The sequence below is a fragment of the Arachis hypogaea genome, chromosome 13 (assembly GCF_003086295.3).
Source record: "Arachis hypogaea cultivar Tifrunner chromosome 13, arahy.Tifrunner.gnm2.J5K5, whole genome shotgun sequence".
In the NCBI taxonomy this organism is placed as follows: Eukaryota; Viridiplantae; Streptophyta; class Magnoliopsida; order Fabales; family Fabaceae; genus Arachis; species Arachis hypogaea.
Window position 1 is genome coordinate 493,026 of NC_092048.1, and position 13,947 is coordinate 506,972.

Sequence of the window (13,947 nt, forward strand, 5' to 3'; positions counted from 1 at the left end):
GGTTTGTTGCGGCTGAGCAATTAGGCCATGTGGTAGTGCAGTAGCTGCCAGCGCCGCTGCCTAGTTATTGTTCTTCTAATGGTTCTGCTAACTCTTGTTATACTCTTGTTCTAGATTGAACTTTGGAACTAGTATAGGGAGGAAGAAAGATAGTAATAATCACGGTGATGATCACAGTGATGATAGTAGTTAGGCATGAGAAATGTGGTAAGATTTGAAATGAGAAGAGTAATGATGGAAAATAAAATTAAAAGTAAGAGTTAAGTTATATTAGAGAATAATTTAAAAATTTTATTTAATTTTTTAAGATTTGAATAATTTTATCTGTAAAAATCTATTTTTTACAAGTATAAAATTAATTTTAATTTTTTATAATTAATTTTATTAATATTTAAATTTTTGATAATTAAAAATAACTATTTACTCATAATATAATAGACATAAAATATTATATAATAAATATGAGTAATACTGTACGGACAAATTTGGTTGTCAACCAAATTAAGTGAGTTGGACATCAACAAAAATAATTCCCATCACTTTTATACACTCACTCACCTAAATTTTATTGTTAAATTTAGTTAGACTTAATTCACATAATATATGTATTCAATAGCATTTCTCTAAAATATAATAATTTCAAAATGATGAGAAGGGAAGAGGAAGACAGAAGAGGCTAGAGAAGCCTAAATAAACGGCAGTGATGTTGAGCTGTTGTTGTTTTTGTCGTTTAGCTGTGCACTTAATACCTCTTCACTCTCTTCACTCTTCACTAATGCGAACGATACTTCACTGTCTTCACTCTCTTCATTCTCGTAAACACTTCACTCACTCTTCAACACAACACACTCTCCATCATCATCACATTCACATTTCAATCACTAACTCTTCTCCTACTACCTACCAAAGTGTGAAAACCTTGCGGTATGTGTTCGTGTGTCTCTATGTTTTCCCTTTCCTTTTTTTATTTTAAACAAAAATTGTGCGTGTGTTGGGAAATGTGAACTTGAATCTTCCATTATGGCTACTACTTTTTAACCATGTGGGTTTTGAAATTTGAATGGAATTGAATTGCTGCAGGGGTTTTCTTCTTCTGCCGCCGCTGCTGGGTGGCTTCTCTGTTCTGCTTCAACTCTCCAAGTCATCAATCACTCACTTACCTGAGCGAGAAGAGGAGCTACTCAACAACACTAACTCTTACAGGGTTTCTATATTTAGATCAGGTTTTCTTTACATTTTTATACATGTAGCTTCATTTAGTCATTTATTGCATTTTTCTTTTAGCAACTCCTGCATGCTTCTTTTCGTTTCATGGTAAAATGTAAACCCTTTTTTTTGGTATGAAGCTAGGCCCCCATTGCTCTTCGTTTTCTTTTTTACCTTTCTTGATAAAATTTGCTATAACATAAAAATGGTTATGGAGAAGAACAAAGTCCAGATGCAGATAATGAAGAGGCACCACATGACTTAATTAAACTTCCTGAGTGGCTGTGCCCATAAGAATTCTAGAGGAACAAACTCTGAGGTTATTGAATTTGTTGTAGAAATGTGAACTATGAATTAAGTACTTTTTGTAAGTTATGCTGGGCTGTAATCTGAATGGCAATGCATAGTTTAGTTTGATGCCTGACAGTTCTAAGGAAATGCTAGATGTTACAAATGTTGTTGCATGGAAATAATATACCATGAGAGAAATTGTTTCTCATGGTCCATGAATAATGTTGATAGAGGTCCACTAAGAGAAGTTGAGACTTAAACAAAATAGCAAATAGTATAACATTTTTCAGAATTTATAGAAATATTTTTTATGCGATATGTTGTATATCACATGTTTTATTATTTGCTGAAGTCTGGTTGTGCAGGCTTTGATTGGCAGTAATTTTGGGTTGAACTTGCCGGCTGAGATGATATTGGATGTGATGAATCTTAAAAAATGTCTCACAAATGTCTTTCTGCTCACACTAGCTATGCTAACCACTGCATCAGGTAATTTATAATCATACATCTCTGTTTTTTTTAGCGATCTCACTTTGGAAAATGTCCAAGATATTATTATCATGTTGATCCAAACCAGGCTTTGAATCAATACTCAACACCAAATGGTTCGTATCTGCAGCCTAAACAATAAGCATGCCTTCTTACAGACTTAAAACTCTTCCCCTTTACAAAATAATTAGTCTTAAAATGAAATTTATCATGGCATTGGCTGTGAGACTGGATTTTATATCAATTCTATGGCATTCCCAAGATAAGTCCTGCCAATATACTAAGCTTGCTTCTTAGGGGATTCTGTCCATATACTTTTAACGGTATCATTCATAATCTAAGCTTGGTCTTGTTCATCAATTGGGTGTTAGAGGAATAGGGGCTCTGAAGAGGACCAAAGGGGGATACTTTTTAAATGATTGCAACCTACTTTTGTTACCGGTACATCTCCTTGTCTATTAGGATTCTAACTGTGAAATCATTAACCCTGCAAGCTGAATGCTGAGTCTCTTATGTTTGCTTGTTTGTTTATTGAACATAAAATATGGGGGTGTTTTCCTGTACTGTATGATATGGAATTGTTACAATCAGTTGTTGATTTGGATCAACTGGAACTTATAGGTGGATTTGTTGGCGTAAACATTGGAACTGATGTTTCTGACCTGCTGGCTGCTTCAAATGTTGTTGCGATACTAAAGGCCCATCAAATTACTCATGTTCGTCTATATGATGCCGACACTCACTTACTACAAGCCCTTTCAAACACTAGTATTGAAGTAATTGTTGGTGTCACCAATGAGGAGGTACTAAGAATAGGAGAATCTCCATCAGCAGCTGCAGCCTGGATTAATAAAAATGTACTTGCTTATGTGCCTTCAACTAATATCACAGCAGTAGCAGTTGGCAGTGAGGTTCTTTCGACAATCCCGAATGTTGCCCCGGTTCTGGTTCCTGCCATGAATTCTCTTCACAAAGCCCTGGTTGCTGCAAACCTCAACTTTCGGGTCAAAGTCTCAACACCACACTCTATGGATATTATCCCCAAGCCTTTTCCTCCTTCTACTGCCACCTTTAACTCTTCATGGAACTCTACAATGGTCCAACTGCTTCAGTTTTTGAAGAACACAAATTCCTCTTTCATGTTAAATGCCTACCCTTATTATGGATACACTAAAGGAGACGGCATTTTCCCGATTGAATATGCTCTTTTCAAACCCCTTCCTTCGGTGAAGCAAATTGTTGACCCAAACACTCTATTCCACTATAACAGCATGTTTGATGCTATGGTGGACGCTGCCTATTATTCTATAGATGCCTTAGATTTCAGTGATATACCTGTTGTTGTGACTGAGACTGGCTGGCCATCGTTGGGTGGATCAAATGAACCAGATGCTACTGTAGGAAATGCTGAGACATACAACAATAACCTGATTCGGCGAGTCCTGAATGATTCAGGGCCCCCTAGTCAGGTGAACATGCCTATAAGTGCATACATATATGAACTATTTAATGAAGACAAGAGGAATGGACCAATATCAGAAAAAAATTGGGGAATCTTTTATTCTAATGGTAGTGCTATTTATCCGTTGAGTTTAAGTACTTCTGGCCAGATTAATGGAACATCTGCATCAGTTTTTTGTGTGGCAAAAGATGGTGCAGACAGTGATAAGTTGCAAGCTGGCCTGAACTATGCTTGTGGACAAGGTGGAGCAAACTGTGCCGCTATTCAACAAGGGCAGCCATGCTATCTCCCAAATAATGTGAAAAGCCACGCCTCTTTTGCTTTTAATGATTATTATCAGAAAACTCATAGTACTGGAGGAACATGCGACTTTGATGGAACTGCTACAATTACTACAAGGGATCCTAGTAAGTTGATATATTTTTGTTTCTATTTTAACTCTAATCTTTTGGTATCGTACACTTTTATCACTTCCGAGTTCTTTCCTTGGATTTGCGCACATTGTTATTTTCAAATTGCATGCTTACTAAGATGCCATGGAATTTGTATCATTTTATGTTTACTATATACCATGGACAGCATGTTGAATTTAGTGTCCTGGTTCCTATTAGCTTATTCCTTAGAAAGTTACCTAAGCAATTAATTCATTGTAATCCATTGCAGGTTATGGATCCTGTATATACACTGGAAGGTATAAAATCTTAATCCATGCACATCCATGCTTCAGTTTATTTGATTTAAGAATAATTGTTACCCTTTTTTAAAGAAATCTTATATCTGATTTTGGGCATTGAATCTTGATGGCAGTTCTAACTCGAGTGGTGGTGGAATGAGTTTGGCTCCGACGGCACTTGGACCTTCAAGCCCCTCGAAAGCATCTTCGAACATGCAAATGTGTAGTCTTCAGTATTTGATATCCGTTGTGGGGGCATTTTTGGCTCTGGTGATGTTATGACCGAAAGGATCGTGGAATCATAGTTGTCATTGATTTTGTTTCTAACATCACATTGATCCATTTTATTTATTTCTACATATCTGTATTTCACCTTGTGCATTTGGGTATCATTTGTAATTTATCTCTTTATGATAGGTAGTTGCTTCAAATAGGAACAACACGGTACCTCAAAAGTGATTGATGACATTATTTTGAGTTTTGACCATGCAAAATCATAGGAAATTTTTATAATGGTCTCTGAGAATCATGCGATTATCTGTTTTGGTTTCCGAAATTTAAAATTACCTATAGTGGTCTTCCAGATTTAGGTTCGGACACCATTGTAGTCCCTCAACCTTTTTTGGCGATGACTGGACAAACGAAGTGTTGAAGTGGCACCCTTCCTGCCTCGCTGGACGCTGCAACAGCTAGTTGACATGACCAGGAATGTATTTGTACCCAATTTGGTCTTTAAAATCCTAATTTTCTCTCATTATTTGTTTGACTTTGATTCTTCTTCAACCTCTGTTCTCCTTGTCTTCTTATTCCCCTTTATCTTCATTAATTATTTCTTTACCAAACTTTTCCTTTATCATCAGTTTACAAGTGGCTCTTATATGTTTGGCACTTTGGCTATGAAATTGGCACTTATATCTATATCATCATTGTCATTGTTCTTGTTCAAACCCTCATCCAAAGAGTCATTGATAGCTTCAAACTTTTGAAGAGTAAAAGACTCTTCTTACTCAATCACTTGTATCACTTCATCTGGTGTTGCACCATATCTTGGCAATCCAATTTTGCTTCTTCAATGAAAGACCTTTCTGACTCGAGTGCATATAGTTAAAACAGGAATAATGGCATGATTTTTCTAACTATATAGTTAAAGAATATATGATCAATTTAAACTTAAATAACTATTATAAATTAAAAGATTTAAAGGTTAAAAGATAAATATGTATATATATTGGTGGAAACTCATGCTTTCACATGAAATTGATAGTTTTTCATGTGATAGTTGAGAACCGTTAAATGAAAATTTAGTCAAATCAGTTAAATTATCTAACGACTCTCAATTATCAACTTCACGTAAAGTCGACTGCACCTGAGTTTTCACCATATATATTATTAGATTTTATTTATTTTTTAATTAATATTAAACTAATCAAATAATTGAATTGGTTTGATTCCGCAATCTTAAAATCGATAACCGAACCAATTAAGGTCAGATTTGATCGAATCTCATCCAAATGTATTTGATTACCCATCGGATCCAAAACCAATATAATTAGGTCGGGTCAGTTTGGACAGGTGGTCGAGTTACCTGTATCCTGTGAACACCCTAACTAAAATGATTAGTTCAATAACCCATTATTGTACAATTAAACTCACTAATGTCGAAAGAAAATGAAAATTTAGGTGTAGTTAATTTCATGTAAAGTTGATAATTAAAAATCGTTAGATGATAATTTAATTAAATTTATTAAATTATTTAATAATTTTTAACTATAATTTTCACATAAAATTAACTGCACCTAATTTTAAAAAAAAAGACACTAAAATTTAAACATGAAAAAACGTGAAAGAAAGATAGTAAAATTTAAAGATGAAAGAAGTTATAAATTTAATTGTGGTTAATGTTTTATTTTATTATTTTATAAATTTTTAAGGATTTTTTCGTGTAAGTATGTTAAAAAAATAAAAAATAATATATGCACATAAAAGATGAACTATTAAATTAATTATTATGTTTATTATTTAATATATATTTAATGATTAATGTAAAAAAATTAAATAGTAGAGGAAACGTGATGTTGGTAGGGGAGCGAGTGAGTTGTGAGCGAGTTTTGAGCATGGATGCAGGATCAGGAGGAGGGTATGGTTATGGGTGGGCAGTATGTGCTGGATTCAACGCCGCCCTTGCCGCTATTTCCACTAAGCTCCCCCTTCCTCATCAGGTATTCTATTCTATTCATTCCTATTTCTCATCAAATAAACCAACCATACATCCTAACTCTGCATCACAGTTTCTTAGGTACGCCTTTGTGGCACTCTTCAATGTCACCATGTGGGGATGCTATGTCAACAGCCTCAAATCCCTCTCTTCGCTTCAAGCAACCGTCACCAATTTCGCCACTAATTTCATCTCTTCCGGTTTGGCCGGTTTCTTCTTCTTCCACGAATCACTCTCTCCTCAGGTACATAACACCACACCAATTGTTTGTTAATATGCCACAAAGAAAGGACTTACTTTTCTCAATCATATTCAACATTATGGCTTGTTATTTCATGTTGAACATGTTCTGATGCAAAATAACTCTTCCACAGTGGTTTGCAGGTGCCTTACTCATCATAATTGGTGTAGTGATTCTTAGCAAGTCAAGTGTTGAGGAGAAGCTCAGAACTGATTAGATGGTTTGGCTTAGCATAATGCCTTGCAATACAGTTTCTTGTTGCTTTTTGCCTTTGCCGAATGGATCTCTCTGTTTGCACCCATCTTGTGTATCTTTTGATTCCCCATCTTACTATGATTTCAAGCTTCAAAGTTCATCTGGTGACAAGTTTTTACAGAGTGATTTAGCAATTAGCATGTAAAAAACAATACTCTTGATTGGCCTTAATGTTCATGTTTTACTCTAGCTGTAATTTCACTTTTCCTGATGCTAATCTGAGCATCCATTCCGGTCCCTACTGTTATTTTTAAGAGACAAAATATCTAACTAATAAGCCTAACACCATAATCATTTTAAAAGCTTGCTCAAAAGATCAAGAAAGAAGGAACCTATTAGTGATATTGGCATGACAGACCTCATTCTATTTTCAAAAGATGGGAAATCATCAGATAAAGCAACAGGTCAAACGGTACATATAGCAGCAACTTTTATTCAGACTGCTTGATTTCCTAAACAAATTTCACACTAGTATTTGTGTAGCTATAGGGCAAAGGATCAGCGTGGGAACTGGGACCTTAAGCTGAACAATTATACAGGAAAATCTAACAAAATGCAGACCAGGAACTTGGCAACACAAACCTACCTGTTCTGATTTTTCTTCTGGCTTATATTATCTGTTACTTTCCACTGAAAGGAACCCTTTTCTTCCTGAAATATATCATTATATCCAAACGAATTTAGAAAATTTGTTATCAAATTCTTTAATACATTGGAGTATTCTGGTCCCGGGATTTCTTAGAGAGCAATTTTCCTTGCAGCTTGAAAAACGTGAAGTGCCCATATTCATTCATCAGCCACACAGTCTTCTGGATAGACTCAGTATCACCCTTTTGTTGAATGGTGTGTCTCCACTAGCGATTCCTTTGATTTCTGAGTATGCTTTAATTTGACAAAATCCTGATCATGCATGTTCTTGATGCAATGCACTTACTTAAATTCAACCATTTGAATAGTTTTTCCTCACCATGACTCCATGTTCTTTCAGACATAATCTTGAAAATGCATGTTGCCCGATCAACAAAAATCAAGATTGTTGTTCCCGTTTTATCTGAATCATGGAACAATATTTGATATTCAATTCCGCTACATTACCAACAGCATTTCTGCCAACTTCTGCCAACTCTTATGACTGTGTTTAATAGAAGTGTCTTTGTGGATGTGTCTAATAAAAATGTTTTTTTTATGGCTGTGTCTAATAGAAGTGTCTTTATATATGTATATGTGTCTCCTTATACATGTGTTTAAAATATAATAATTAATTATTGTTGGCAATAAGTTAGCAAATAGTATATTGGTATCTTGTACTTTTCGTTACATTTTCCAAAATCCCATCTTTGAAGCTAACCGTATAAATGTTAAATAATAAATATCAAATTAATTACTATCACTACCGTTTTCCTCTTAACTTTTCATATTTGTTCGTTGAATCTAGGAGCATTTGTAACATTTCATCCTCCTCAAGAATTGTGTTAAACACCAATTTCTGATAACATTTCATCCTCTTGAATTTTTGGTTCATCCCACAATGGTTCCTTCACTTTCAAGGCTTCTGCTAAGTACAATCCTGTGAACAAATTGAAAGAGCAATTCTTTCTTGTTTCCAATGTCTCCAAAAGATCACATCATTGTATCGAGGATACAGGTAACGTTCAAGATCAAGAAACCAAACCAGTAAAAGGTAATAGGTTAAGGCGGCATCAGTGTTCTTTCTTCCTCGTCACGGTGAACGAAGAACGATTCTCCGTTTTGGTGTTCTCCCATTCCCAAACTACGAAATGTTGGAAGAGCAAGAAACTGCTTTTCTATGATAGAATGCAATATCGTGGAAACTGCCGTGGATACCTATTTATAGGTTTCCCAAGGCGGCACCACCTGGCCGACATATCTCTTTATTCTTACTAGCGGCTCAACAGCCATAAATGTAGCCATCCTTCTATTATTTTTAAGAAATTAATTTTGTTTTTTTTTGTTAATATATTATTTATTTTTTAAATTTGTTATATAATTATTTTTTTATTATTTTAATATTAAAATAATCTTATTTATATTATATTTTATTGAAATTAAATTATTATAAAAAAAATTTATAATGCTAAATTATAAAAATACACTATAAAAAAAATATATTATAAAAAACAAATCATAGTTCAAAAATTAATGTTAATGGTAATAATAGTCTGATTTAAAGAGAGTTATAGCTCAAATGACATAGTCTTCTCATACTCATTTAAGAGGTCGCGAGTTCGAGTCTCCCTATCTTCCGTAAAAAAAAGCAAATTATAATACATATTAATTATTTATAAAAGATAAATTATACTTATATATATATATATATATATATATATATATATATATATATATATATATATATATATAATATATATGTCTTTATCATTTTAGGCCAAAAATATAGATCTGAATTTAAAGAAGCTTTTATTTTTCTACAAATAATGGAAAAATAAAAGAAATGAATATGCTTTTTTTTTTTTTAAATGTCAAACTATAAGAATCTAAAGAATTGAAATATCTTGTTTTGCGCTGAATTTTTTAAAAAGACAAAAATGATATTAATCCTTGTTTATCATTGAAAAAATTAAATTAAATCACATTACATGTGATTTGTTAGGTATTTTTATTCAATAACAGTTACTTGCAATGATATTGTTTTAAATACAATATTATTTTAATTTTTTATTATTTTAAGAAATTAATTTTTATATTTTTATTTTTAAAATTATAAATTTAATAAAATTATTTAAAAAATAAAAAATATTTAAAATAAATATAAAAAATTTATAAGTTATTTCACTTTTAAAATGTATGAAATTTATAAATTTAAAATAAATAAGATATTAAACAATTATTATGTTATTATTATGTATACCAAAATCAAGATAAATATTTATAAAATAATTATTTATAAACATTATATAAGTTTATTTATTTATTTTTTATATTTTTAATTTGAATCAAAGATAAAAATATATATTCAAAATATTTTTTATCTTCATGCATAATTCTAATAGATAAAAAAATTTATTTTTTAATTTTATATTCAATTTATTAAATTATCTTTAATTTTATTATTTTTTTAAAATTATTAATTTATACTTTATTATATTCTTTCATTATATCACACACTGTTATTTTTCCTTACTATTATTCTCTATACATATACCTATTATTGTCTCACCACGAATGTTATATTGCTTTGTTCTCTTTTCGCATTTTCTTCTTCTCCTCTCACCAAGTACTATTATTACAACTTTTAATCTTGTCTATCGCTTTAATCTATAATTATCTATTCTATAAACTTTTATGAGTTGTTCAAATATTATTAAAAGAATTCGTTTTTGTATCTTTTGAATATTTATATGTATAAAAACAATAATTTTATCTTGATGTGCATGTTAAGTCGTATTATTGATTTATTAAAAAAAATTAAGACATAAAGCATTTAAAATTTTTGCTCAAATTATCAAAATTTAATGTTAGTAATGCTAGACAATAATATCAAAATATATTATTTTTAACTAATATAATAAAAAATAGTACATTATTGTAAGTTTTTAGCTAATAATTATAAATTTAAGTTACATTTTAATATAGTATTTTGAAACAAAAAGTTATCATTACTTTCTGTATTTGACTACTATTATATAAATTTTACGTTTGTTTTATTGTGTATAATAATTAAAATAAACAATACTTTATTTTTTATTTTGTATGTTTTGAAATAATGCGATCATACTATAAGAATGATATTAGTTTTCATAACTAATGTGAATATTTTTACTATTTTTTTTTCATTTAAATAGTATCCATAAAAAATAATTACTTAAAGTAAAACACTATATAAAGAAATAAAGGAAAAAAAAATCTTTGAATTTATCATTTTTCTTTGCTTTTTAATTCTCGTTTAATATTATTCAAATTTAATAAGTTAATGGTGGTGATTCTTTTTATTATATTATTATATATATTATTTTTATACCACTAAACAAAAGGTGAAATTCTATATCTTCTTTTTTTTATTTATTTTATTTTATTTTGGTTATCTAAATTAGTCTGTATATTCTCATTTTCTATTATTTATGCAATATTTTTTTCTTCTAGTATTTATCTATTAGTAAATATTGAATTAACAATTTTATTTATTGTATTTTAATATGTTTATTTTTGTTATTTAGATTATTTTTTCTATTAGTTTAATATTGATAATGATTAATTATAGTAGGAATACATAAGGAGTACATAAAGCTTTTTAGTTTTCTGTTTCTCATTTTAAAAATTTTCAATGAATGAAAAAAGAGAAAAACATTGACCATGAGAAAAAAAAAACCTGAACCAGTTACTTAAAAAATCAATTAATAAATATTCTTATCTTACCACATCTTTAATATTATATGTCAATCTAATAATTAATAAAAAATATTAATCAACATAGAACTAATTAAAAATAAAAAAAATTAATAAAATTATCTTGAAACTTTTTCATACTATCATTAGTAGATACAAAATTTCTTACATATTTTATATGCCAATCAAATAATAAATATTATATGCCAAATAAATAATATTAAATTAATTAATTTTTTAACAATATAATGTATTTATTTTAATTTAATTATAAATAAATTTACATATACTTAAATGTCAAATTCAGTACTTTATATGATTAATAGTTTAAGAAATTAATATATTAATAACTTTTTTTATGTCTTTTATATATCAATCAAATAATAATGCTATAAACCAAATAAATGATATTGTGGAATATAAAATTATTAAATTTTTTTATATAATTTATTTAATTAAATTTAAAAATAAATATTCATGTACTCAAATTTTAAATACAATATTTTACAAAATCAACAATTTAAAAAACTTTAAAAAAATAATATCATCTAATACAAAATAGTTTAAAAAAAAAATCTAATTTAAAAATAGAACAATTTACCTATATAAAATAAATGCTTGAAATCTTTACCTGATTACAACAATTAAAAAATGGTTACGTGCATGTCTTATTTTAATTTCTATATAATCCGTGGGAGCTAACCACGATTTTCCGATTACACATAAACGTGCCTGGCGGCAAAGGTTTACATGCAAGGACAGCTGAACGTAAACCGTGGGAGGCAGCCACAGTTTACTTTGGAGAATGCAACACATAAACCGTGGGTGGTGAGGGTCGATCATATTTGAGCATTGAAAATTTTGTGAAGTTGGGTGGCTGACAGAGAATCCAGAGAGCTTTGTGGTTTAGGGGGCCGGTTTGAAGTTTTGAACCAGTTGAGCGGTGGACAAATGGAAGACGAATCTTGTATGTACCGGTTAAATAGCGTTGCGCATGTGGCTGGATTTATCGATCAAGAGGTTAGTTAAATAACTTTATTATTATTATTATTATTATTATTATTATTATTATTATTATTATTATTAATGCTAATATTGTTATTATCATTATTAATATTATTATAAATATTATTATTATTATTATTATTATTTTAATTGTGACTTTTTAATTTTGATTATTTTTATAATTATTATTATTATTACTATTATTAGTAATGTGACTTGTTAGTATTATCGTTACTATTATTATCGTTATTGTTATTATGGTTATTATTATTATTGTTATTATTGGGAGTTGTTAGTATTATTATTGTTGTTGTTACTTTTGTGATTATTGTTGGTATTGTTAGCTTTGTTATTATTGTTGTTATTAGAACTATTGTCATCATTAGAGTACATAGAAAATATGTTGAGGATTTTCTTATGCATATTTTTGCAGCCTACTAGGGTTATTAGATGTGTCAGGAGACAACAGAATATGCCTTTACACGACTGGATTATACCGTATCTGGAGACCGCGGGTTTGTATCACTTGGCTAGGCTGAACAGTCAGTGGTTCTGGGTTGATGAGCCTCTACTTAGCGCATTCATTGAGAGGTGGCGTCCTGAGACCCACACCTTTCATATGCCCTTTGGGGAGTGCACTATCACTTTGCAAGAGTGGCCTATCAGCTGGGTTTGCCGATCGATGGGGAGCCCGTGAGTGGGTGCCTGACTGAATTTGAGAATCTGATGGAAAACGGAAGACCGGCATGGGTGTGGTTCCGCGAGTTGTTTGGGGAGTTACCTCCGCAGAATAAAGTCAAGCAGATGACAGTGTGCTACACATGGTTCCATGAGCGGTTTCGGGTGCTTCCAGCAGATGCTACTGACGAGATCGTGCGTATATACGCGCGTGCCTATATTCTGATGTTGTTGTCATCTCAGCTGTTTGCGGACAAGAACGCAAACCGGGTCCACCTTCGCTGGTTGCCTTACTTGGCATCGTTGGACGACTTGGGTAGATATAGCTGGGGCTCGGTGGCACTGGCCTGGTTGTATAGATGTCTTTGTCGTGGGACAAACAGAAACGTTGTTAACTTGGCGGGGCCACTTCAGCTTCTACAGTCTTGGATTTTCTGGAGGTTTTCGAGTTTGAGACCTAGTGGTTTCAATATCTTCGGGTTTCCGCTTTCATCCAGGTACGGATATATTATTTTAGGTCCATAACTTGTTCAATTACATGTGTTGTTACCCGTATTGACATGCTTTGAATGAAACTTGTAGGTGGGCTAAGTATCTACCGAGAAACGATGCAGTGGATCAAAGAGTGATGGCTACACGCCTTTGCTTGGATAGATTGCATGTCCATGATGTGAGTCGTTTAGTTATTGCTCTTACAAGTACTTGTTCCTGTATAGAGTTATGGTTTTAAGTAACGTTACATTCTCCGAAACAGTTTGTGTGGGAGCCTTATTCTTCTCCCGAGGTGACTGCTGTTGTTCATCCAGAGATACTAGTCGACGAGCACCGTAGGCTATGGACGGCAGTCACTAGCCTGATATAGTTTGCCGCGATTGAGTGGCACCAGGTGGATAGGGTGATGCCGCAGTTCGGCGGGGTTTAGCATCTCCCTCAGTTTGCTCTGAACATAGATTGGCTTCATGCGAAGGATGGAAGGGGTGGAGACCGATGGTTCCCCAGATATTATCAGGAGTGGCATCAGCATTGGGAGGACCGTTTTGATTCAGTCATACTGGTCGACCGAGTAGCTG

General features: G+C 31.7%; 2 protein-coding genes across 4 annotated transcripts; both read left to right on the forward strand.

The window, feature by feature from the left end:
- The first annotated feature begins 774 nt into the window (after nt 1-774).
- LOC112736211 (glucan endo-1,3-beta-glucosidase 4) lies at nt 775-4,634 on the forward strand. Of its 2 annotated transcripts, none has more exons than XM_025785567.3 (6): nt 775-924; nt 1,081-1,223; nt 1,850-1,986; nt 2,608-3,855; nt 4,112-4,139; nt 4,256-4,634. In XM_025785567.3, the coding sequence occupies exons 3-6, from the start codon at nt 1,905-1,907 to the stop codon at nt 4,401-4,403; spliced, it is 1,506 nt and encodes a 501-aa protein (XP_025641352.1). In that variant the 5' UTR covers nt 775-924; nt 1,081-1,223; nt 1,850-1,904; the 3' UTR covers nt 4,404-4,634. The 2 variants fall into 2 exon arrangements, with proteins under 2 accessions (XP_025641352.1, XP_025641351.1); XM_025785566.3 differs by having other exon boundaries at nt 1,863-1,986.
- Nucleotides 4,635-6,159: 1,525 nt separating this feature from the next.
- Nucleotides 6,160-7,028, forward strand: LOC112736212 (uncharacterized). 2 transcript variants are annotated; one of them, XM_025785568.2, is made up of 3 exons: nt 6,160-6,340; nt 6,410-6,580; nt 6,711-7,028. In XM_025785568.2, the coding sequence occupies exons 1-3, from the start codon at nt 6,194-6,196 to the stop codon at nt 6,792-6,794; spliced, it is 402 nt and encodes a 133-aa protein (XP_025641353.1). In that variant the 5' UTR covers nt 6,160-6,193; the 3' UTR covers nt 6,795-7,028. The 2 variants fall into 2 exon arrangements, with proteins under 2 accessions (XP_025641353.1, XP_025641355.1); XM_025785570.3 differs by having other exon boundaries at nt 6,163-6,340; nt 6,721-7,028.
- The last annotated feature ends 6,919 nt before the right edge of the window (nt 7,029-13,947 follow it).